This window comes from Bufo bufo, chromosome 1 (assembly GCF_905171765.1).
Source record: "Bufo bufo chromosome 1, aBufBuf1.1, whole genome shotgun sequence".
Lineage (NCBI taxonomy): Eukaryota > Metazoa > Chordata > Amphibia > Anura > Bufonidae > Bufo > Bufo bufo.
In genome coordinates, this window is record NC_053389.1 from 593,449,319 (window position 1) to 593,476,666 (window position 27,348).

The following is a 27,348-nucleotide window of genomic DNA, read 5'->3' on the forward strand; positions in this document are numbered from 1 at the left end:
TCAGGTGAGAACCATGCCCATAGGGAAACATTGGTTTTTGCCTGTTGAGCGTTTTACAGCGCGTAGGAACGCGCTGTAAAATGCTCAGGTGTGAACCTAGCCTAACAATTATGCCAATGAAGCTGACCATGCGTGGCAGGATGTGTGACAAGAGGATCAGTATAGGAATCAGTATTTAGAAAGTGTTATAGATGGAATTTCCCAGCCATGAGGTATCAGCCTGTATACAGTACGGCCACCTTAAATAGGTATCCCATCAGAATCTGGTCAGTGGAGGCCCATCGCCCCGATCAGCTGTTTCACAGTAGCCCCACAGTCAAAAGTTGGAGTCAGAACTAAACAGCTCCATCTGTTGTATAGTGGAGGGAGCTGGTAACTGCAGGGCTGCTTCCATTAAAGTGAACGGCCGTAGCTCTGCAGTTACCATCTCCATCCACTGGACCGAGCCGTGTAGCTAATTAGCGGGGGTACAGGGTGACCAGATCGTGATGGCCTCAAAATTAAAATCCTAGACAACGCCTTTAAGTTTTTTAGTTGGCTCACAGGCAACATTTATCACTGCTGGGAGTCTGACCGCTGATACCTCCAGAATGTCCGAATGGAGAAGTGGTCATGTATGCATGTTACAGCGTCATTCAGTGTTTAGGGGATTGACGGAGGTAGCCAAGGCCATGCATGGGGCAAGAGTTCACATGGGAGACCATCGCTCCATTCAAATGGCAGACACGCGACTCATGTTCTCATGATCAATGGAGGTCCCATGGGTTGGACTCCCAGCGACCATGCACTTATAGCCTATCTTGTGGATTGCTGATACATGTTGTTCGTTAAGATCTCCATACACCTCCCCACGGTGACACACTGTCAGTACCACAACCTCAAAAGGATTTTCAATGTAAACACGTGCAAGGAACGACTGGTCTACGTCTACGTTCGGTTGGAACACACATAACCATTTATCACCATGTGAGCAGAATATTGTAAAGATGATCCTCATTGGGATTACTGGCAATAACGGGCAATGTAAATGAATTCTAGAAATGTTGGATGTTGTCAGCGTGATTCCTCTGTAGGCATGGAGCGGGGAGAGATAAGCCCTTCCTGTGCCCCTATCCCCCACCGTGAGGAGATGTGACAGGTGTGTGTGACACAGAGCAGGGCTGCCACTACTGATATAGCTGACATTTTGTGTGAGAACGGAATGAGCAGGACAAAGGATTATAGAAACCCGGATTCATTTCTAGTAGATTACATTTTAGAAGGCTAATTTCACACATGTGTTTTGCATTCCGGTTTGGAGATCCGGTTTGGAGAACGTGATTTGTCCCCAAATCACGTTCCGTGGCTCCATTCAAGTCAATGAGTCTGCAAATAAAACCTAACACATATGGAAATGCATCCGTATGTCTTCCATATCCGTTCTGTTTTTGCGGAACCATCTATTGAAAATTTTATGCCCAGCCCAATTTTTTCTATGTAATTACTGTATACTGTATATGCCATACGGAAAAACGGAACAGAAACGGAAACACAACAGAAACAAAAAACAGAACAACGGATCCGTGAAAACGGTCCTCAAAACACTGAAAAAGCCATACGGTCGTGTGAACAAGCTTTAAAGGGACACTGACAGGCCCAAAAAGCATATTTAGGTATATATATGACAGTACAGGTCTTATAAAGTGTATTCGAATCATCTAAGTATCCCCCCTGTCCACCTTATAACTACAGTAAAATAAAGTTTTATAACCTGCTTGAATCGTCTTCAATCTGCCCAAGGGGCAGCGTTTCATCTCAACTTGCGCCCAGCCAGCCTCGCCCCAACTGCCGTTTGAAGCGCCGCCCAGCTCATCAATATTCACTTCGCTGGGCGGCTACTCTGAAGCGCTGCTCTGAACTGTGCCCGGCGCATGCGCATAAAGCAGAGGCTGCATCGGCCTCTGAGAATCAGACTGTGCGCAGGCGCGATGCGATCCCGGCCAGTGAGGGTGCCGGGCGCATGCGCTGAAGATGGCCGGGGACACTAGTAGCCGCCCAGCGAAGTGAATATTGATGAGCTGGGCGGCGCTTCAAACGGCAGTTGTGGCGAGGCTGGCTGGGCGCAAGTTAAGATGAAACGCCGCCCCTTGGGCAGATTGAAGACGATTCAAGCAGGTTATAAAACTTCATTTTACTGTATTTATAAGGTGGACAGGGGGGATACTTAGATGATTCTAATACACTTTATAAGACCTGTACTGTCATATATAGACCTAAATATGCTTTTTGGGCCTGTCAGTGTCCCTTTAAGTCAATGGTGACAGATTCATTCTTTTCAGTAAATGAAAAAAAAAAACAGATCCAGCACCTATTGACTTACAATGATTTTAATGCCGGATCTGGTTTGTTCAGTTGCTATTTAATACAACCGGACCCGGACTAAACGGATGCCTCCGGATGTATTACATGAAATGATCCTGAATAAAAAACGCTGATGTGAAAGTAGCCTAACTTTAACCTAATCTTCCAGCCCAACACTACATGCAGAGGCGGCTCTAGACTTTGTGAGGCCTTAGGCGAAACTCGAACATGAGGCCCCCACAAAGATTGTTGGGATGCTCGTGATCTCCTGTACGGCGCCCCGCCTCAATCCTCAAGAAATAAGCTGTGTCAACCACCGCACGGAGCGGTGGTGTGGTCAACACTCCCCCGTCCATGTATCTCTATGGAGGACTCGGAGATACACAAGTGTTGTTTCTGCGGCTCTCCCATAGATACATGGAGAGGGAGTGTTGACCACCGCTTTGGGCACAAGGAGATCCGGAGTACCATACAGGAGATCGTGGGGGATCCCAACGGCCAGACCCCCCTGATCAGACACTTGTCTTCTATCCTTTGGATAGGGGATTTATTTTCCTATCCCGGAGTACCCCTTTAATATGCAGTGACATCACAGTAAAGGGTTAATATGCACAGTGACAACACAGTACAGGGCTTATATTCACAGTGCATATTAACACTTTGCATTAACCCTGGCCCAGTTCTCTAAATCGACCCTCCCCCCACACACCGCATTGTGCTGTACTTGCTATACAGCAGCACATACCGGTCACATCCAGGGCCTCCAGGTGACGTCTCCTCCGGTGTAGATCTTCTCTGTCATCATCTTCTCCATTCGGTCCCGGACACTTCTCTCAGCCGCCTCGTCTCTGCAGAGTGTGACACACGGACATCTTAGCTTCCTCACATTTCTATCATCATCCCCCAACCTGGAGCCCCCACAGTGTTATCCTGCTGCTCGCTGTGCCCCCAAATACTATCCTGAAGAAATATTAGTGCCCCCCATAGTAATAGTACTCCTCATAGTCCCACCAATAGTAATTCCCTTCTAGAATGCTCTCATTAGTAATACTGTCCCCCACATTGCCCCATTAAGTAAATTGCCCCCCACACTGCCCACATTAAGTGATTTGCCCCCCACACAGCCCCCATTAAGTGATTTGCCCCCCACACAGCCCCCATTAAGTAATTTGTCACCCCACACTGCCCCCATTAAGTAATTTGTCCCCCCACACAGCCCACATTAAGTAATTTGCCCCCCACACAGCCCCCATTAAGTAATTTGTCCCCCCACACTGCCCCCATTAAGTAATTTGTCCCCCCACACTGCCCCCATTAAGTAATTTGTCCCCCCACACTGCCTCACAAATTTGCCCACACACTGCTTCATATTATGAAATTTCCCCCCCCCACCTTGTACTTGTCCGCTGATCTGCTAGGCTGCTGCGCGGGCATGAGTTCAACTTCAGTCACTTGACAGCGCAACCCCATACTGTGGCGCGTAATCCTGCGAGACCTGTGACCTCCCGCCGGTCTCGCGAGATTACGCACGTAACGCACCGCACGACTGGGTCGCCTTGTCAAGTGACTGAATTCATGACCGCGCAGCGCAGCAGCCTAGCATTAGCCATTAGTGGACAGACAAGTACAAGGGGCGTGGGGAATAGCATTCGGGGCCTGGAATGTTTTGACCTAAGGACGCTCCCACCCGACACTGCCGCAAGTACTTGTGGCGGTGTCGGGTGGGAGCCATGGAAGAGCCGCCTCTGACTACATGTCACCAGTTCTTAGACCATGTATCGATGACACTGACTGAGCCATTACATGGGATATCCCAGAATGCCATTCCAAATCAAGAACCAACATTGGTGTCCTAAAAGAGGAAAGAGAAAGTGCTTAGAACCTTTGTGTAGGCAGAGATTTTACATGGCTTCAGCATTCATGCCACCCCTACTCCTCCTCAATACAAATGTCCTGGATGCTTAGAACCCTGAGGATGCCCAACCCTGGTATGTGTGAAATATTACAGACATAGGCCTCATGAACACGACCGTTTCTTTTTTTTGCGGTCTGCAAACCGCGGATCTGCAAAAAACGGAAGCCGCCTGTGTGCCTTCCGCAATTTGCGGATCGGAACGGGCGGCCCATTGTAGAAATGCCTATTCTTGTCCGCAAAACGGGCAAGAATAGGACATGCTATATTTTTTTTGAGGGGCCACGGAACGGAGCAACGGATGCGGACAGCACACAGAGTGCTGTCCGCATCTTTTGCGGCCCCATTGAAGTGAATGGGTCCGCGGCTCGGATGCGGTCCACAACAACGGTCGTGTGCATGAGGCCATAGGGTGCATTTCATATGAATAGACACAGCACATAGAGATACTGCCATCCATATACAGTCACCAGCCATCCTAAAGGCACCAGCACTATGAGAAAAGAGAAAGGAGAAGTGCATCATGGGTTTGGTTGGATTCAGCAACAGGAAGTGCTACAGACAGGGTGGAAACAAACCAGAGGGATTAGTTCACATGGTAAAAATAGGTCAGGAGACCACATTGAAAAAAAAAAAAAAGCATGGGGAAGATGTGGATGAGGTAAGAAAGTACATGAGCATATCTGTTAGATCCACACTAAAACCCCTTTAAGGATGGTTTGCCATGTTCCCACAGGCTTTTCCTTTGGTCATTCCTGCCCTGAACGTGTGTGTAATGCACACTGCCGGCACTGATTTGCATGCATCATGTATTTCCATAGCAGTGATCATGTATAGATTGTACAGACAAGGGATTGAGGGCAGGAAATGGGTGGGATGATCAATGCATTGGAGTGAGATGATTCACTTCAGAGTATCAATACTGTACAGCCTAAGGCCTCATGCACACGACTGTATTTGTTTTGCGGTCCGCAAAAAAAAAAACGGATGACATCCGTATGGCATCCGTTTTTTTTGCAGATCCGTTATTTTTTGCAGATCCATTGTAATAATGCCTATCCCCTTGTCCGCAAACTAGAAAAAAATAGGACATGCACTATTTTTTTTGCGGGGCTGATATACTGATGCGGACAGCACATTGAAATGAATGGGTTCCCACCCTATCAGCAAAAAAAACGGAACGGACAAGGAAACAAAATACGGTTGTGTCCATGAGGCCTAAAGCTAAACACTGGACTTTTCAAATGGTGATAAAGTGTCCCATCTTATGAACGTTCATTTGTTAGGGCGATAGCATGCCCCGAAGCTTGCTGTGTCTTCACTGTGGTGGTCACAGGTAGTGTTGAGTGAATTGGAGCATCTGAAGTGGACTTTGATACCAATTTCAGGGAAAATTTGATTTGCCGTGAAGCCGGATCTCCTCCTTGCTTTGTGGTAACAAATCAATTTTCTCTGAAATGGCGGTAAAAAATAAATAAAATCAAACTTACCTGATCCATTTGAACACGAAGAGGCTGCCGCGGCCCTCTTGCTTGAAGTTCTCGCGCAGAATCTCATGTGTGATGACGCAAGATTTTATGCTGGATTTTCAAGCAAGATGGCCCTGGCGTTCTCTTTGCACCCAAATGGATAAGGTAAATACAATTTCATTTTTTTTTTACTGATCAACCCCTGAAAGGCCTTGATATTTATCTCAGATGCCGCAATCAGAGACGAATGCGGCATCTGAGGGGTTCAATGTAAAATTCGGCAAATCAAATTTTTAAGAACTTCGCTCGTCTCTAGTCACAGGCGTCAGTTCTGTATAGAGGTTTCCATTTGGTGCCCAGGTAGGATTAGTTTGACGCAAATGTCTTTTTAAAGAGCCTCCGCCAGCAGGATCAACCCTAATAAATCAGGCATACTGTCTGGTAAGGTTGATCATGCTGATTAAAACAATACATTTCTTTTGTCCGAATGATAAACAGCTGCAGAGATATCTGTGTTTCTATTCATATGGAAATGAGCAAGTTCAAGCACCAGGGGGTCAGCTGGAGCACTGCTGCTGTAACGCTCCTCTGCTCTGCAGGACTAGACATCAAGCATGGTGACTGCAGAAGCAGCAGATGTAATCATATCTCAATATGTACAATATATCAGATTGCTTCCTTCAGTTTCCAAAGGAGCTTTGAAAACTGAAAGGTGGAACCTGTTGCTATGGACAACTAAGCCAGTTCTACTTGACACCAGTTTACACAGTCTAGAGCTGCTCCAGTTTTATCACAGGGGCACAGGCTGTTTTTTTTTAACTCCAATATAATGAATAAAAATAATTGGGCCTATGCCGATAACACATCACTTGTTCCCTCAGGAGCTTTTTACTATGGGATAAAGCTGTGTCCAGGTGAAGCTTGACTTTAGCTATATTCCCATATGTTTTTTCCAGCATCTTGAAGTTATATTTTGACTGTTGATAAATTGACAAATAAATATCTGAAAAATCCACTGATTTCTATATAGGCGTTCCTCGGAGGATTCTATGTATAACAGCCATCTGTCTGCGCTGGATCGGCACGCATTCTAGATTTTATGGGTATAAATAACCCTTCAACTGAGCACGTGTCTATAAATGTACAAAATGATGTGTAGAAATACCAAGGGCTTACATATGTCTCTGACACGGAATATATCACTTGTACGTTTTATATATATATATAATCATTTTATGTAGACATTTTTGGGGTCATTTATTAAGAACGGCCAGTCTTAATACCCCTTGTGCTGGCCTTTGATGTGCCTAAGTTATGTAGAATCTAGTAGAAAATGATAAATGAGACCAGCCGGCCGTCCCACCCCCTCCCCCACACCACTCCCCCATTTTTAAACCTGGCGTGAGCATGGGAAAAGTTGCAGATTTGGTCACAAATCTCCTTTGCGACCGATTCTGTGACAGATATCCGCCAAAAAATGGAGTATATCTAATAATAAATGCCCCCCTTTGTCTGTCGCTACAGTCATGCTCCCCATAGAGAAGACAGGGACACTTTTCCGCTGTTCCTGCCTTACCCTTCACTCTATACACATAATATCCACGCTAAATCCGCATGAAAGAATGCACATAAATTAGTACTATTTATCACAGTTTTGATGCATTTTTATACCGTTTTTGTTGCAGATTTTCTGTTTCTGCTAACCACCCCATTGAGGCCTATCGGGAAAATCACTACGCATAAAGGGGGAGTCACACAAACAATAAAAAATCTACACAGCAGGTCAATTTCTGCACATAAAAAAATATGCAACATGTACATGAGATCTGGCAAATCTCATTTACTTTTCTAGTACTGTACTACGCTGTATTTATACTGTACCTTTATGTGCTGGTATACTGAGATATAATGACTGTATTTGGCTCTGATCTAATATCTACAGGTCTGTAGCAGATACAGTGTATCTTCATGGATGGATGCAAGCTGTATTGGGACTTTCCATGGAAATAACAGATACAAAGCACGTACATAATAAGTGTGAACAGGCTGACATAAAGGGGATGTCTGAGGTTATATACTGTAGCAGTGGGCATGATGTAGCAAGTGAACCAACTTTCTTCCTTATGTGTATTTTAAATGTTTGCTCCTTTATGACCCATGGATGAAATCTCAAGCCAAGGGCTTATGCACACGACCATGTGCCGGCCGGGCCTGTGCTGCAGACCGCAAATTGCGATCTGCATGCGGACCCGGACCCATACCCATTCACTTGAATGGGGTCCCCGATTCGCATCCGACAGTCCGCACCGCAAAAAAAGTAGTGCATGCACTTCTTTTTTGCTGTTCAGAGGCATGGACAGAAAACCCACGGAAGCACATAAAAAATTATTCAACGAAAAAACATCCTATGCAGACTCTTATATAAGGGATCCTTCACACGTGGCAGATTTTGTTGCAGAAATATTCTGCGACTGAATATCAATTTAATTCATCTGAATGGGACTTCCAAGTGCTTGCCTCCAAAACAACCTCAGGCTGCTTTCACACTAGCGTTAAAGTTTTCCGCTATTGAGATCCGTCACAGGGGCTCAATACCGGGGAAAAAAAACCGCTTCAGTTTTGTCCTAATGCATTCTGAATGGAAAGCAATCCGTTCAGTGTGCATCAGGATGTCTTCAGTTCAGTCCCTCTTACAGTATTTGGACGGAGAAAATACCGCAGCATGCTGCAGTATTTTCTCTGTCCAAAATTCCGGAACACTTGCATTATTTCCCATTGAAATGTATTAATGCCGGATCCGGGACCAAGTGTTCCGGAAAAAGGATCCGGTTTTCTGGTCTGCGCATGCAAAAAAAAATACCAGATCCATTTTTCCGGATGACACCGGAGAGACAGATCCGGTATTTCAATGCATTTGTCAAATGGATCCGCAAACAAATGGTATCTGTTTGCACACGGATTTCCGGATCCGGCAGGCAGTTATGGCAACAGGCATTTTCTTCTAGTGGCATTTTCTGACCCTTGAGGTGCTTTTTTTTAGGTCAATGGTGATTTGTTCCCCTCATTCCCTAGCATTTTTCTCCTATAGGGCTTTTTTGCTGCTTTTTCTGTTGACTTTTTTTAACAGTGCTTTTTTCCCAAACAGCTATACAGAGTAAGGCCTCTTGCACACGGCCGTGTATCCCCCGTGGTGGGGATTGCAGGCCCGCATACGGCGGGTCCGCAATACACGGGACACTGGCCGTATGCATTCCGCATCACTGATGCGGACCCATTCACTTGAATGGGTCCGCAAATCCAGAGATGCAGAACGGAAGCAGGGAATGGAACCCTACGGAAGCACTTTCGTGGGGTTCCGTTCCGCAAAAAGATAGAACTTGTCCTATCTTTTTGCGGGACAGACGGATCGCGGACCCCATTCAAGTGAATGGGGTCGCATTCCGCATCCCCATGGTCAGTGCCCGCGCATTGCGGACCGCAATTTGCGGTTTGCAGCACGGGCACGGTCAGCACACGTTCGTGTGCAACTGGCCTAGGGAACAGGGACATTACAGGGGGGAACAAATTCTAAAAAAAATGCTAGGCTTGCCAAAAATGCCATTAAAAACACCAGATGGTAAAACACACTATATGGGCACCTTAAAAATGCCTCAAAAACATTACAAAGACCAATGAGGAAGTCAGGCATTTTTTAGGTGTTTTTGGTAAAAAATGGACAAAACTGAGTGTGAAGAAGTCCTTACAAGTCTGTGTGAAGCAACTTGAAGCTGGTGAATAGTTTATACCATGTCTCCCCAGCAATAATGTGTTATATATAGCACGGCTGTTCTCTTATGAGGCATATGGGCAGTTCCTCCAGAACCAGGGTCCAAGTGCTGCTGCCCCCTCTGCACCCCTACAGTTACACCCCATAGTGTCAACCTCGAGCTTCAGTCTTAATTGTGACAACCAAAATAGATAGAGATCCTGTTACAACCACTGCCTTGTCAGTCAGTCACTGAATCCTGATATGTCATAGTACCGTATGTGTAATTAAAGGATAAATCCACCCATTGTGCTCTGCCTTCAGTATCCACCGACAAGGATAATATTACAGCAAGGTATTATAGGATCACCTCTCCATCCAGTCAGGCATGAAAACACATTTATCATACATATCTACCCTATAACACATATCCAACGCTAGTAATCTCTCTCACACACACACACCATATATATATATATTATTTTTTTTATTATTTTTTTTCCCCAGCATTGTTCTTGTAATAAAAATGCCATGAGTTTCAATAGGGTTAAGGTCATCCAGGTCATCCTCCTTGTGGTATTTAGGAATATATAGGGCAGTGGCACCTACATACCCCTAGAGCACCAACAATTCAATTTCAACTACTTCCCCCCCCCCCAAACAGTGGTGTGTCAAGTGGGGCAACCACACTGAAAAGAGTGATCCCAGATACCACACTGGAAACTAACCGTAGTCCTTGCACAATGTCCCTATAACAGGACTCAATACTCTCAATACTACATGTTTCACTAAGTATTTCACTGGCTCATCATAAAGCGATCAGAGCTGCATAGTGTCAGGACCATAAAAAGAAGCTGGCATTTTATACATGTGAGGTTTTTGCTGTGTTTTTAAAGCCTAAGGGAAAAAAAAGACACCTGACCACACAAACTTACAAAACATCATAAAACACCAAATAAAATAAAACATATGTAGACCTCTTAGTAATTTGCTATAGCATAAAAAAAAAAGAAAAAAAAAGCCAGACGCCTGGTGAAAGACACTGCAGGGTGACCCGGCCTAACATTGGTAGCTGACTGCTAAATAGAAATAAATAGAAATAGAAGAAATTTCCTTAAAAAAGAAAAAATCACTGAAAAAGCTTTTTAGATAATTAAAGGGGTTTTCTTTTTTTAACTAATCGGTGGGAAAGCAGCGCCACAGCCTCCTCTCTGCTTTTCCTAGGCCATGTGAAAGCACATTTATGTGTCACATGGCCTGGGAGCAGCTCAGCCCCAATACCAAGCATAGCCGCTATAAAATGTATACAATGTGAGCTGAGAGATGGCAGCTGTACTCGCAGGAGAAAACAGCTGATTGGCAGGGGTCCCAGGTGTCGGACCCCCACCGATCAGATACTGATCACCTATCATTAGTAAGAAACAAACTTGGAAGACTCTTTTAAGCATGCAGCTACATAGTGGTCATATGAAAGAACAGAGAAAAGTAAAGTAATAGAAATCCCTCATTTTGACTCTTGTTAGTACAGACCATTTTGCTTTGGATTTTGAAATGACTGTAGAAGCAGTACACAGTATATAAAATGTAAACCATATGTCACATTTTATCATTAATGTGTAAGGCCCCTTATATTTTATAATATACTGGACCCAGCATTTCCCGGTGTTCTATTCAGAAATAACTAATTATAATACATCTAACAGATTCTAGATGGCAGATTGTAAACTGGCGGTGAAAAGTATAATGGGCTGGTCTTGACATTGCTCCATTTTCCACCCTGGCATCCTGGGGGACAGCTGTCACTGGTCTCCTGTCCTCACATTCCAAAGGCTTCCAATGGGGATAAAAAAGTCTCAGCCAGTGACACAGCAAATAGCATAGAGCGTTCGAGAAAGTCAGGCTTGGAAAGGCCCCGCGTTCAAGTAACCCAAGAACAATTTAGAGAGTAAGGGTAATATATTACATTACAACCTGACATATAAAGCTTTGTATAGATGATGGAGGATTATTTCATGGTATACATAAGAATGAAGAACATGTGGTGTACATTACGAACCAAAGAAATGGTAAAAGGTAACCATGATGAAAACTGCTTATAGCATTAAAATTAATTATTAAGGAAAAAAGTAGACATCTTGTTTCATAAATCTCAGGAAAATTCATTAAACATCCATAACCCTTAAAATGTTAGGTGTTCTTCACCAAAGAAAAACTCTTTTTAGATAGTTTCAATTACGGTAATCAAATTGCAAAGATGCATGAACCCAAGTGTATCAAAGGCAATACCTACAAGAAAAATCCAGCACGAAGTGGACAACCCTGATTTGGGGCCCATAAACCATTATGCGGCTGAGGGTTAGAGTCCCAAACCTGCCCACAGCAGACTCATTCATCCCTGCAAAGAATAGTAAATGAAATGTATTGGAAAGAGTCCAGGACTCCACACTGCACCGATGAAGCTGAGAGCAGTACAGATTTCTTCACTGTGCATGTGCCCCATGTGCAGTGTAGTGAAGGGTACTGTCAGTGTGGAAGTGCCTGATACTGCTAAAGAAGAGTCCTGGACTCTTCTCCTGGTAAGTTTTATTTTCATTTAGACCTCATGCACATGGCCGTAGTGCGGCTGTTTTGTGTCTTGGGGACCGCAATTTGCTGCCAGTTGATGGTGATCGGTAGTTCTTTTTTCATCTGTGCAATCTATCAGCAGGAGAAGGGTGGGTTATAGGAGTGACATTCTCACCCTGCTGGAAGTTTCCTTCAAAAATATCATCTAATAGTATTATTGCTAGATTTAGAAGCCTGGAATGGTCTTAAGAGAAGCTACAAGCTGCCAGAACTATGCTGTGAGCACCGCTTCACATGAACATTTTATTAGGTGCCTGTTATTTGGGATCTCCTACATTGGTCTCCTTTCATTTAACCTCTCCTTGTAGCTGCTTCCTGAATTCTCCTTCTTCAGTTGTCTATTAGCTTTCAGCAGGCAACTCTAGCCTATGGATAGAGCTGCTTCACCTGTTGCTTTTGCACATAGATCACTCATCTTTTTTTAAATGAATGCTGTCATGGCGTTATATATATCCGTGCTTCAGAATTACTGGCATTATTTATGCCAAACCTGTCCCACATTTGAAATAATATTTAGGGGCAAGTTTACTAATGGAAACGTGCCAGTTTTTAGCGCAATTTGCACCAAACAAATTGGTATACATGCTTTGCACTGCTTTTATCAAGGGTTTTAAATTTAGACACTTTTCTAACCCTTTTTTGGCCTTTTGGCTTTGCAGGAAAGAGGCATGGCTTAAATGTACCTCCGTGCGCCAAACAAATGTGCCAAAAGTAAAGCTAAGCCAACTTATAGATGCCATAAACATACACTTTACAGTCTAAAGATGTATCAGATTTATTATGCAGCATCCGCCACTGGTTTACACAATTTTACATTGTCCTAATTGTAGTAAATCTGTCCCATAGAATTTGGAGATGAGTGAATCTCTCAACTCTACTAAAGTACTCACACTTCGGAGTAGAGGCATGGGAAGCACATTTATAAAGTTCTGAAATCCGTAAAAGGCACAAAATTTACTGGACATGTGCAAAACATACATGTATGATAATGAGGTGGTTCAGTATGTGGGAGCATGCTCACTACAATGAAATTGTTACCCAAATATTACAAAATGAGTCAAATGTTTCATCTACAATGTACATCTGGTAGGACATGAACAAATAAACCATATATGCATATTGAATACTGTCAGACATGAAGACACTATATAAGCGGGGAATCTGTATAGAGTGCGCAAAAGTGGAGTAGGGTTCCAGGCCACAGTACACACAAAGGACCTCTATCATAATGATAGCTTACTTACTGTACAAGTGAGACAGTCAAAATGTAGTGTTACGTTTCAGTCTACTAATTAGGGGCCTTCCTTAGACATTATAATAAATACAGAATGTAGAGACATAATGCAATACAAGCAGATACATAATAGCACAGTAATACCAGCATAGAACACAAGTATTCTTGTACACTTGTTGTACTCGTATATAATATTTTATATTTCTGATAGTGTCTGAAGAAGGTCTTTGAATTAAGGACTGAAATGTCTCTTGTAAGTTAAACTATCATTGTGAACTTCCCTGGGATGCAGTGTTCCCTCTACTTGTAGACATGGCATTCAAGCATGTGTTTCAGCCATTTTCAGCAGTATAACGACACCAAGCAATTGTCTGAAACTTTTTATACCTTAAAGTGATTTTGCAGTCTACAGCCATTTCTATGTGAACGAGGACGAAGACTACCTAGAAGGCCCAGCTGCTTGCAGTCAGCTGTCACTAGTGCCTAAGTGACAGGTGACATATCTAACAGCTGTGTAGCTCTCCTTAAAAGAGATCACCTGTGCCCTCACCCAACATGATTACTGTGCAAGTCAAAATGACTAATTTGTAGCCTACCATTTGGCATTCCAGAGATATGTCAAGTGTCCGCTGTTTGTTAAAACCATTGGATTCATCCTGCAACGTGGTCCATGTTTTAGATGGGCTTCATGGAAATAAAAAAAGTTGTCTATTATGATAAATCCCTCATTAGGGCTCATGCACACGCCTGTTCTTGGTCCAGTCAACATGGCCTGTGTGTTGGCCATGTCTCTAATGTTGGCAGTTAATTCCTATCTGACCGGGGATCTGTTGTACTGTCCTCACAGGAGTTGAGGCTAACACACAGGTCTTGTTTCCCAGACAAAGAACAGTCATGTGCATGAGCAGTTAATAGGCCTTCGAAGCTGAGTTTTGGAATATTTTGACTTGAGTTATTTCATTGAACATATAAGGAGAGATTTACTAAGCAAAGTGCGACATAATTTGGGCTCAATTTGTACCATATTTGTTATGTGTCCACATCCGTTTTTAAAAGTATTGACGATAAGGGCATTTCTTAGGAAAGGGAGGTGTGGCTTAAAATTGTGGCGCTAAATACCGTACTTTACATCGCTCATCGGAATCCAGCCTTAGGTAGTAGAAACTCTTCCCATGCATTCTTTGTCTAAATGAGGGATAAGGCAGGACTATGGGTGTGATGGGAGTGGGACTGTTGGGGCAGATGGTGTGGGCTTGCTGGCTCAGTGACAGGTGTCATCCACATGGTCCAGCCACTTCAACAGTTGGTCCTGATACTGCAGCACAAAACAGCTGAGAATACGAAAGTCGGTAGATCTGGAGTCACAACAGCATTCTTCTATTATGGCAGCTGTCTCCAGACAATCTTTTACCATCTAGTGTGAATGTGTTAAGTTTGTGCACTGCACGTACCCATGTACTACTTTCTCCTAAAATTACCTCTGTGGCACTAGTGATGGCTTAATACATTGGAATGCTGCAAACATGTTAGTTATGCATCGATGACGTCATTCATACAAATAAAACATCATGAAGTCCTAGAGTCTTTAGGAACTTCTAATGTTATATTAATATATTCTTCACACGTCTGACATATGTACACCATACCAATTATCGTTATGTTTCCACAGGGCAAAAGTATACCAAAGGATGGCATTTGCAATATTTTTGGCAGCTTTAAGTGTGGATACCACTTTTTTGAAGTATTAATCACTAGAAGATTAGTGCCACACTATAGGTGTCTACTTGCAGTAATCCTTGACTAGTAAACCAATTTGTTGGGTAACTAGATATGTCTATAGGAGGTTTCACAGAACATTTTTTTTTAGGAATAATGCTGTTGTGTTTTTCCTGGCAGCTGTAGAGAATGATGAATTGCACTATATACAGTGTTTTTTGTTGTATTTGTGCATTTTTACCTCTTTTTGGAGTTGTTTTTAAGTGCAGCATGTTCTACAGTATGTATGGTATTTTTCCAGGCATTTTTGCATAGACTTTTCTACAGGAAATAATTTTTTTTATTAAACAATTGCAAGTAAAACAAAACAAAATAAAACAAAACAATACAAAGCAATAAAACAATAAAACAAAAATATGAAATATGATTGGAAAGTGGTGGCTTTTACATGCAAAAAAAAGCCACAAAAACTGTCTTTCAATGTGTATTCAAACATAATAAAAAAATAAAACCTTATCGCTACTTCTCGTATACAGTATATGGTTATTTGAGCACACTGCAGATGGTCCTGTATTATGGGAAATAATTTTTAAAACCACTGCTGATTGAGTAGTCGAAGGACATTTTAAATGGAGCAAACATTGGGGAGAAGTTTCCTGTCAGCCTGGAGAGAGTGTTATCACCGTCTTGTGCCCAGATAACCAGAGCCTGCCAGGCAGGGGTAGTACAGTACATACCAATACCGACTATTTTAGGCATGCCTACTACATGTAGATCAATAGTTTTATTGTGTGGCCTTTTTTGTGTGCATAGTGCCCATACCCACATTACTAGCCCTGTGCCCAAACACATGACATTGCTCATGGATTCTGTCTATGAGCAATTTAAAGGAGCTTTCCATCCTGGTGATAATGATGATCCATCCTCAGGATAATGCCTTATTCACACGTCAGTGTTCGGTCAGTGATTTCCATCAGTTATTTTCAGCCAAAACCAGGTGCGTCTGTAAACACAGAACAGGAGCAGATCTTTCCCTTATACCTTATGTCTGTGGAGGCGCCAATGGTTTTGGCTCACAATCACTGATGGAAAGCACTGACGTGTGAATGAGGCCTACATCATCAATAGCAGATTGGTGGGCGTGCAATACCAGGCAACCCCACCGATCAGCTGTTTTTGCATCCGCTGGTGCTGGAAACTAAACAGTGAACGGACCCAGAAGCAGAAAGCTTCTCCACTGTGTGATGGCCGTGCCAGCACACCGCAGCTCAAGTGAGTAGGAGCTAAGGTGTACTATCCCCGCACGGCCACAGTATATGGAGCCTACTGCTTCTGGCTCCGTCCAGTGTTTAGTTTCCAAAAACAGCGGATTGGTAGGAGTGTGACAAAATCTCATGCCAGATTCTAGGTACAGCCACAATAATAAAGATGGGCCGTAGTTCCAAAAGGGATCTGGAAACGTAGTCAAGAGTCACGGGGCGGCCTTGCGGCTGCTTCTCCCCACCTGGCCAATTTTGAAACTATGTTGCAGGATTTAAGGGTAAAACATAGCAGTCTGTAATGAGGGAGGCGGCCGGGATTTCATAGCCAGCATGAAGCTTTCTGTGATACAAACAACAGTTCTGTCACTTCCCAACATATCCTGTCTTTTCCAGCTTCAGTAAGAGATGAGACGTTGTTACCCCACCCCTACACCCCCCACAGCCCACGTCCCCCGCTTCATATTCCTGGGCTTTCTCATTGCGTTTGTTCTGTTTAGTTGATGGAAATATTGAGAAGAGATTGGAATGGAGAGGATGCACGACTCAGTCCTTGCATCTGAATTATTGCACATGTGTTTGCCTTATTGCCTACTCATTGTTCGCTTGCTATGTACAGTATCTTGGTTTACTATGGAAGGGTGTAGCCATTGATTGCACATTTTCTTCCATCTTAAATGCTCAAAACCATCATGTCTTCATTATGTTTATGCAAAGGTATTACTTAATTCATAGGAAGGCAGTAATAATAATCTACCAAACGGATTTCTATAGTTTACAAACCACAGTATATTAATAATTAGATATAGTAGGTTTAGTATCTCATTGACTTACAGTATGACGGGTCCCTCCGGTTTCCTTTATTACTGGACAGAACAGCATGGCCTAAAATTAATCAGAACAGCAAGCTACAAAAACCTAAAAATCTATCTTGAACTACCGGAATAAACTACCTACCCAGTTCATATCTGTCTTTTCTTGTCAATAGGGTAGCCAGACATTCGGCTTTAGGTCGGACAGGCTCCCTGTCCAATGCATGGTCTGGACGGACGCTGGGGTGTCCCCCTGTTCAGACAGCACCATTGCGCTATCCGAGCGTGAGCTACAGCCACAAACTGACTTTGGCTTTCTTTCACCCCCATTTTTTGCTCACCGTGTTTGAGCACGCTTTTTTCGCTTGGCATGCCTTTTTATATAGGAAAGTATGTACCCCCTTCTGATGTCACTTCCTCTTTACAGCAGCATGGCAATAATACTGTACATTGATTTAAAAAAAAAAAAAACACACGCAAAAGAGCCATTCAAAGCCTAAATACACATTGACCCAAGAAACGCAACTTTTACCATAAAATGACACTACTAAAAGAATGCCTGTCTGTCCTGCCTTTAATATTTTTAATAGACTTCCATTCAGCATCTGGAGCTGGTGTTATTGCTTTAAAAAAAACATCAAAAATGGCAGTAAAAAAATACCAATACACCTAAAAACATGCAAAAAAAACCAAACCTATGCCTGAGACCAGCCTTATACATGCAGCTCAGTGATTTTCCTCCTGTTTTGTACTGCTTTCAGATCAGGCAGAACACCGGCTGATGACTCTGTCTAGACATAATACTTTAGCCTTTGCGTTAACAATCTTTGCAGGAACAGTGTGAAAATACACGAATGTTTTATTTGCACATTAAGGGATTACGTAGCACACAATGACGAGGTGGGTCAGACACCGTATAGGTTCACACAACCCTATGCATACATTAAGTCATTATATCATAATTCAAAAATGATTAAAGCAGATTAAAATCCAAGCTATCTGCACAGAGAATCTCTTCAGTGACAGTGACTCAATAGACAATATAGATAATACTGTAATCTAGTGATTTGGGTGTATGGTGGGGCAGGGTGTGTACTGAGGAATACTAGATGACAAGGATAGTCCTGGAGAATGTAAAGTTGATATTAACCTGTTGACTGCACAACATGAGGACCATGTGGCTGATTCATAGATGATAAACCTGATCACCCTGTGGAAACGGTGATGTCATCACACTTATGAATAAATGCCTTGCTGCCACTGAGTGAAAATATTGTAAACTGACCTAGATTAACCCAGAATTTAATATAAAATATATATAACATAAAAAGAATACAATAAAGCAATTATTACTACATTACGATGTACTTCCAAAATATCCAGCTACATGGTGTACTTCTTAAACTACTGCCAGCTTCTTATATTCTGCTCCATACTACACTATAAAGATTATGGTTAATAAAACATGCTGTACAGTATACATGAGCCTCATTATACCATCTGTAAAATGCTCCAGTCATATAACCAACTAAGAGTTATGTAGCATAGTCATCATATTAGCACGGTTATACAGTAGGGTTACACTCTATGCTGTACTTTTCAAGAAAGCACTATATTACAGTGAAATCATTAAAAGGGTTGTCTCATCTCAGACAATGGGGGCATATCGCTAGGATATGTCCCCATTGTCTGATAGGTGCAGGTCCCGCTGCTGGGACCCCCACCTAAATCTAGAACGGAGCCCAGCAAAGTGGTGGAGGGTGCACTGCGCATGCGCACACGCCCTCCATTCATTTCTATGGATCCGCTGAAAATAGCAGAGCGCTGGTTATTTCTGTCGGGCCCATAAAAGTGAATGGGAGCGGTAGCCGGTCATGCGCGGTGTGCTCCCCTCTATGGGGAGAGCGCTTGGTAGTGGCCGGACCAGAGTCCTCCAGCCACCGATTTGTGGGGCTCCGTTCCCGATATAGGAGCATATCCCAGCAGTGGGTCCCGCACCTATAAGACAATGGGGGCTTATCCTAGTGATATGCCCCCATTGTCTGAGATGAGACAACCCCTTTAAGGCCATGGATACCTTTGAGGGGACCATTTTTATCACTGTATTTACTCATTGTGGGCTAAAATAATTTTACAGTTCGTCTTTATAAACAAAAACCAACAATTTTTCCTTTACAGCTTTAAGGCTGGGTTCAGACCTGAGCGTATTCGATATGCGCTTTTTTCAGGCGTTTTTATCGGGCGTTTGTATCGGGCGTTTTTAATGGGCGGAAACAAGCAAACGCCCATTTAGGTGCGTTCCCGCTGAAGTCTATGGGCGGGAACGCGCGACAATACGCCCCAAAGAAGCTCCTGCACTTCTTGAGGCGTAGGGCGTAGGAACGCGCTGTAAAACGCTCAGGTCTGAACCCAGCCTAACTTTCACTACATCTACAGACTATTGCTCTGAATTCATCAAGGAGCTGCTCTGATGGTTGTATCCCTCATATCTGAACTGCTGATAGCTCATAAATACTCATTTAAGCCATATTCTTATCGGTTTGATGAGTTTGGCTACAGAGAGTGTTTATTAGCTGTCAGGAATTCGGAGATAAAAGCCACAGATCCAGGAGACAGAGCAGCTCCATGACACATTCACTGTGAGGCAGAGAGAAACTGCCTGTAGAGGAAAGACTGCTGAAATTTTTTAATAAAGACCAACTGAAAAAAAATGGTTTTAGCTCAAACTGAGTAAAATGCAATGATAAAAACTGTCCCCAATATGCCCATTGTCCATAGTAAAAAATCATATACTGTATATAATGAATATATTCAAAATACAAAAATTTACTAATCCTAAAAATAACTTTTTGTCAGCAATCTTGTTCAAGCTTTGTCATTTTCTTTTTATTTGCAGATTCAAAAGCTATTGTAGATGGAAACCTGAAGCTGATCCTGGGTCTTATCTGGACACTAATTCTACACTACTCTATCTCTATGCCTATGTGGGAAGATGAGGATGAGGAAGATATCAAGAAGCAAACACCAAAGCAAAGACTTCTGGGATGGATTCAGAACAAGATACCGCAGCTACCCATCACTAACTTCCACAGGGACTGGCAGGATGGAAAGGCACTGGGTGCACTGGTGGACAACTGTGCACCAGGTAAGTGAAGAATCCTTAGTCCATGTTGGGTATTTACTGGTAATGCAGATTAGATGATATCAAAGGAATATAGAAATTCAGCTGCCAGTTTAGGGAATTGTACCATCTTACAGATCTTGAGATGTCTTACCATCTAAAACTTAGCTTAAAACTAGACTATAAAGACAGAAGATATGCCAAATTTATTGCAGCGGCTCATGTTGTGTGATAGATTTGGTGCATCTTGCGAGACATTTAAAGGAAAAAAATAAAATCCAGAAACTTTATTAGATGATCTGGATAAGGACATGGCAGTACCCAAAAAGCCAACGCATTTCAGATCTTAAACAGTACCATCCTTCCTCATGGCATCTTACTTTTTGACCAATATTTTGCATCAAACCTCTTAATCCTAATGCAACTTGGTCAAGCCAAGCTCCTTTTTCTAAGTGACACGACTATTTCTAGACACCCTAGACAAACTGTCCAAGGAAGCGCAGAGAGTGCCTACAACACATAACAGATCTTGTGCCCGGAATGCACCGCCATTTTTTGTTACAAATTAGGCAAGAAATCTTGTGCATTTAGCTTAGTAAATAGCCCCCATTGGGGGTCATTTACCAAAGACTGACATATCACATGCCAATCTTAGTGAAAGATCCACTGGCAAAAGATTTAACCAATTTATTACGAGGTGCAGGCCGTGAGATCTGTGTGGCAGACACTGAAATCCACGCCAGCTAGGATCAAAATGGCGTTTGCACCGAATGGTGTGACTTTTTTTTACACTGAAGAAAGAATTTGGAATTTGGACGCCCATTGTCTTTTCAAATACTGTAACTCCAGACAGAGTCTCATCGATGCTTACACTTTAGGTTCTTTTGGTAATAAATAGGTTAACAAGTATAATTTAAAGATCACACTCCCTGCCATGGGTGATCTGGATCCTTGTGATCGGCATCCAAGTATGAGGTCATAGACAGAAATATTCCTAGATATCCCTGGAACATCTCCTCCCCCTGAATAGTTTGGGATGGGGAATTGCAGGCAGTGCTATGTGCGCTCCTGCTTTCTTTCAATATCTGCCTTATGGATATGCATACGCTAAATAAAATTGTTTCATAGGCAGCAGAGAAGATGAATGACCCTATCAGCATGACTACTACCAAAGTGAATGTGGTATTGCTTTAGTCTGTTGTGTTCTTTTGCAATATTAATTGTCAAAACCTAAAAAAATAAAAAGATAAATATTGCTAAACAATTATTTCATTGCATTCTGAAGTAATTATTCTAAAAACACAGTTTGCTATACAATAAATAGCATATTATATTGCCTATAAATCCTATATCATGTGATGTGTTCACCTATGGCCAGTGTGTTCATTTCTGGGGATGCCCAACCTGCGGCCCTGCAGCTGTTGCAAAACTACAGCTCCAAGCATGCCTGGACAGCCTACAGCTATTAGGGCATACTGGGAGTTGTAGTTTTGTAACAGCTGGAGGGCCACAGGTTGAGCATCCCTGCTCTAGGTGATGGCTGCATTTCCTGAACTGAACACTGCTCCTCTAATGCGAACTCTCAGCATCTTAATGAGCTGTGAGTTCCTGCTCGACCATGGGTCTACTGTACTGTACTCAAATAATGCAGTGAGTACAGTATAGTAGATCCATGATCATAAATCATTATGATGCTGTGAGATTGGGTTAGAGGAGCAATGTTCAGTTCGGGGAAATGTGGCCGTCACACACAGCATATTTCCCAGACCAAACAATCTCTTGTTACATTAGTCTATGGCACAGCTAGAGCTTTTGCAAGACAGATTTTGAAAGCATTAATAAGGTTTTACTGTTTGTAGTGGAAAGGTCATGTTAAATGTGCCTTTATGTGTAGGCATAGAGCAGTTTTCAGGGTATCCGTATGCTACTGCCTGTTCCTTTCCATGACAAGGGAGAAATGCTGTTGTAACATTATCCAGTTTAGCAGACTGTCCGCCTGCCAAATGGAGGGAGGGTGGAGGAGAGAAGTGTGTAATCTCATATAAGGCAAGAGGCAGAGAATATATCGCAGTTTACACAATCACTTACAAGTGGATAAAACAAGTCACATCATGCATACATATCAATTTTACATTCCCTTAATATGATTTTAGTCTTCATTACGTATTTTCTTATATCTCACAGCACCATTGTAATTTGCTATACTGTAAAATTGGCTCTTAGTCCCATCTCACTGTGGAAACAGTGACATGGGACGACCCCTTTAAGATTACCAGTGTGTCTACCATTGTACGGATAGTAACAATAATAATAATTGTAACACAGGCAGTAAAAATGCACATTTCTTTTCTTTCTAGGTCTCTGCCCAGACTGGGAAGCATGGGACCCCAACCAACCTGTGGAGAACGCAAGGGAGGCAATGCAGCAGGCAGACGACTGGCTAGGAGTACCACAGGTGAGAGATCAGGACTTTTTGTTGCCCTGGCACAATCCAAATGAATATTAAATATGAATAGTAAACTAAATAAAATATATTTTACACCATTTGTATACACCAGTGACTTATAAGTTGTATGCCTGCATACATTTTGGTCATACAAAGGGATCGATTACTGATAAAGGGTGCCCACTATGCATTACCTGTTTTTGTAGAGATTAGGCAGAACCCCATGTGATCAGCTACTATTGCCAGGACGCCAGAAACCACTTTTTTTAGCAGCATTATGAAATCAAAGGAAATCTGAGTAATCAACAATCACCAGTTACTGATACTTTGTTTAAAGTACTCATCACAATTATTACCATCGGGCATGGACATTTTTGAACTAACTTTTTAAATAGTGTTCTTTAGCCCATACTAACTGCACATATAACTGGGAGATATCATCGGATATGATTTCATCTCCTTGTGTGGGCACTTGATGGAAAATTAGATAAACACAGAAGATCAAAGATAATCCAGGACAAAGTGGGGAAAATCAGAGCAGATGAAGAAATATAAAATATAAAAACATTCAGCAAGAAATGAATGTATAACATTTGATGTAGGAGGAGACATAGAAGAAAATGTAGAAGTGAGTGGACTTCTGTGAGAAGTAAGCTTTGATTAGATCATTCCCATCATGTCTGTTACAGAAATGGGTAGATCCCTGCAGATGATCACCATTGAGCTGTATGTCTCTTCACATTCTAGTCCCAATTAACAGAAGTAGTCTAGATAAACCGCCTGCACGTCCACTGTCAGGACTTCATCCAATTTTGGTGTGTCTGGCCAAGTTGGCTGACAGTCTTACAAGCACCAACTGTACTCGTAGCACTGGGTCTATTTTTGGTATGAGCTTAATCCTTCTACACACATGAAACTAAACACAGGCCCAGATTTGCTAATGTGCCTAGAATCTGTCTAAAGAGTGGCACAAGTTGGTGAAATTTGCTGCAATGCGGCAGAACTAGTTATTTTTTTTTCAAATTTTTCCAAATTGTTTGTGGTTTTGTCAGAAAGGTGTATGAATTAAAATGTGCCATTTTGCACCAATATTGAACCACAATTCTGGCATAAAATTATTTCTCAAAGTAAGCCAACCGATACTAGGTATAAAGTCCTAGAAGAGTGTCTGTCCCTTCACCAGATTTATCATCCAGCCTGAGCCCCTGTCTAAGCTTACACCATCTATAGGGTTAGTAAATCTGCCCCACAGTGTTTTCAACAGAGACATATCATTATTAGTAACTACGTTTAAAAAGAACCAATTAATCACTGAAAATCCGTAGATTTTTTTAAATAAAATCTATTTTAATGTTTACTGTTTATTGTAGGTTATCGCCCCTGAAGAGATTGTGGATCCCAACGTAGATGAACACTCAGTCATGACCTATCTGTCCCAGTTCCCCAAAGCAAAGCTGAAGCCTGGAGCACCTCTTCGATCTAAGCAGCTGCATCCTAAGAAAGCCATTGCTTATGGTCCAGGTATGGGAATTATGTGTTATCGGTGCTTTTCTAAATTCTATATTAACCATTATTTTCACACAATATTGGAGACATTAAACTGTTTTCTTTAATTATTCATATTAGGGGTTGATTTTTTTAATTACTTTTTGAAATAGACCCTTTGTGTTAGTAGCTAAGGGTTAAAGTGGGAAATCAGGTAGCCCCCGCAGTTCTTCTTCTGCTGGCTCTCTTAGTGTAACACGATGTCTGGGTGAGCTCATGCTCGCGGTCCGCTCTGCTCCATCTCTACTTGGCAGCATCACGATTGTTACAATATGTTGATCTGTAGCAGTAAAACTGCCTGCTGCCAAAACTCCCAAATGTGGACAATTAGGAGACAGGCAAGACCAAAACACAAGCTCCGATGAGGCCTTATTGAGACCCAGCATCGCCATGCCTTTCTGCAGAGGAAGGGATGAGAACACAGCCAGATCAGTGCTACAGCTCCTGAAACATCCTTAAAATATAGTGGAATACAAAGATAACGTTCCACACAGAAGCTTACACATCACTACATGTACTTCTGTGTGTAAAGATTAACTAGCGTAAAGGAAAACTGGCTTAGCTGCTCATAGCAAACAACCAGATTCCACCTTTCAATTTCCAAAGGAGCCCTAAAAATGAAAGGTGGAATCTGATTGGTTGCTATGGGAAATTAAGCCAGTTCTACTTTACACCAGTTTTGATAAGTCTCTACACCAGTTTCCTCTATCTTGCCACAGTATTTCAATTTATATGTACTATTTAAGAACATTGATGTTTGCGGTACACATTTTACAGGACTATTGTTTTGCTGTCCAACAAAGCTGTTGCTCCTGTTAGGGCTCCTGGTCGTTGGAGAATGACACATATCCAATATACAGAGATTATAGAAATGTTACGACCATATTGTACGTCTGCGTGCCTACAATTTATGAGAAATAAATGGCGGCACCCTCTAATTTTGCCATATATACCCTATAGAAGCTTTATTTCTAGGATAGAACATGGAAGACACACATGAGGTCTCATGAGTGCAGTCCATGAACCACTAAGTGCTCTAAGTGATGAAATACTTGACTTTGTCTTTATGATCCACTGCTACAATGGTATATCTTTCCAGGTATTGAACCTCAAGGAAACATGGTTTTGAAGCCCGCCTTTTTCACAGTGGAGACCATTGAAGCTGGTCTTGGAGAAGTGCTGGTTTATGTAGAAGATCCTGAGGGGCACACTGAAGAGGTGAAGACTTAATACTTTCATTGTGGTCTACTCATGGACAAACTACTACTAATAATAATGATATTAATGACTTCACATCCGCCCATAGGATATAAACATCCTATGGGTGGATGTTTAACTCTGAATGGAATAATAAATAGACGTTCTGGAACGTCCATTCAGAGATCGCAGCTTCACGCTAATCGGCAACCCAGAGAGAAGGGCAACCCAAAGAGAAGGCAGGGACAGTTCCCAGGTGTCCCTGCCTTCTAGATCACTGCATACACAGTGCTCAACAAGCGCTGTGTATACAGATCAGGAAGCGCTATGCCGGGGTCGGGAGAGTGTAGAAGCTGTCAGCCCCAGTTACAGGAGAAATCAATAGTGAAAATAAATAAATAAATGAAGTCAAATATCCCACAGAGGTCTTGGGGACACAAAGTGTAAAAAAAATAAAATTAAAAAAGTGTTTTATTAAAACAAAATTTTAAAAAAGTTTTTAAGTATTTTAAGAAATATAAAAAAATAGGAAAAAATGAATAAAATATACATATTTGGTATTGCCGCGTCCGTGACGGCCGCCTCTATAAATATATGACATGATCGACCCTGTCCGATAAACACCATAAAAAATAACAAATAAAAACAGTGTCAAAAAAAGCAATTTTTGTCAACTTACATGACAAAAAGTGCAACACTAAGTGATCAAAAAGGCGTATGTCTCACAAAATGGTATCAATAAAGCAGTCACCTCATCCCGCAAAAAATGAGCCCCTACATAAGAAAATCGCTCAAAAAATAAAAAAATATATAGCTCTCAGAACATGGAGACATTAAAACATATTTTTGTGCTTCAAAAATGCTATTATTGTGTTAAAGTGAAATAAATAAAAAAAAGTAGACATATTAGGTATCACCGCGTCCGTAACAACCATCTCGATAAAAATATCACATGACCCAACCCCTCAGGTGAACGCCGTAAAATAAATAACATAGAAACAGTACCACAAAAAAGGCATTTTTGTCACCTTACATCACAAAAAGTGTAATAGCAAGCGATCAAAAGGTCATATGCACCCCAAAATAGTGCCAATCAAACAGTCATCTCATCCCTACCTGACAATCGCCCAAAAAATAAAAAAACTATGACTCTCAGAATATGGAGACACTAAAATATCATTTTTTTATATTATTATGTAAAACTTAAATAAATAAAAGAAAGTAGACATATTAGGTATTGCCACATCCATAACGACCGGCCCTATAAAAATATCACATGACCTAACCCCTCAGGTGAATACCGTAAAAAAAAAAAAAAAACTGTGCTGAAAAAAACTTTTTTTGTTACCTTACATCACTAAAAGTGCAACACCAAGCGATCAAAAAGGCGTATGCCCCCCAAAATAGTACAAATCTAACAGTCACCTCATCCCACAAAAAATGAGCCCCTACATAAGACAATCACCCAAAAAATAAAAAAAACTATGGCTCTCAGAATATGGAGACACTAAAATATATATTTTTTTGGTTAAAAAATGCTGTTATTGTGTAAAACTTAAGTAAATAAAAAAGTATACACATTAGGTATTGCCGCGTCTGTAAGAACCTGCTCTATAAAAATATCACATGACCTAACCTCTCAGATGAACACCGTAAAAAAAAAAAAACGGTGTCAAAAAAGCCATTTTTTGTCACCTTACATTACAGAAAGTGTAATAGCAAGCGATCAAAAAGTCATATGCACCCCAAAATAGTACCAATAAAAACCGTCATCTCATCCTGCAGAAATTATACCCTACCTAAGACAATCGCCCAGAAAATAAAAAAAAATATGGCTCTCAGACTATGGAGACAATAATTATTTGTTTCAAAAATGATATTATTGTGTAAAACTTAAATAAATAAAAAAAACTATAGATATTACGTA

The 27,348-nt window shown here is 41.8% G+C and overlaps 1 protein-coding gene across 2 annotated transcripts in view; it reads left to right on the top strand.

Moving 5' to 3' along the window:
- Positions 1–27,348, top strand: part of FLNC (filamin C) — a 69,326-nt gene that overhangs the window by 8,906 nt on the left and 33,072 nt on the right. For both annotated transcript variants that reach the window (XM_040413495.1, XM_040413496.1), the window contains exons 2-5: positions 20,009–20,257; positions 22,591–22,688; positions 24,050–24,200; positions 25,324–25,442. In XM_040413495.1, the coding sequence (XP_040269429.1) occupies positions 20,009–20,257; positions 22,591–22,688; positions 24,050–24,200; positions 25,324–25,442 (617 nt within the window). The remainder of the gene's footprint in view (positions 1–20,008; positions 20,258–22,590; positions 22,689–24,049; positions 24,201–25,323; positions 25,443–27,348) is intronic.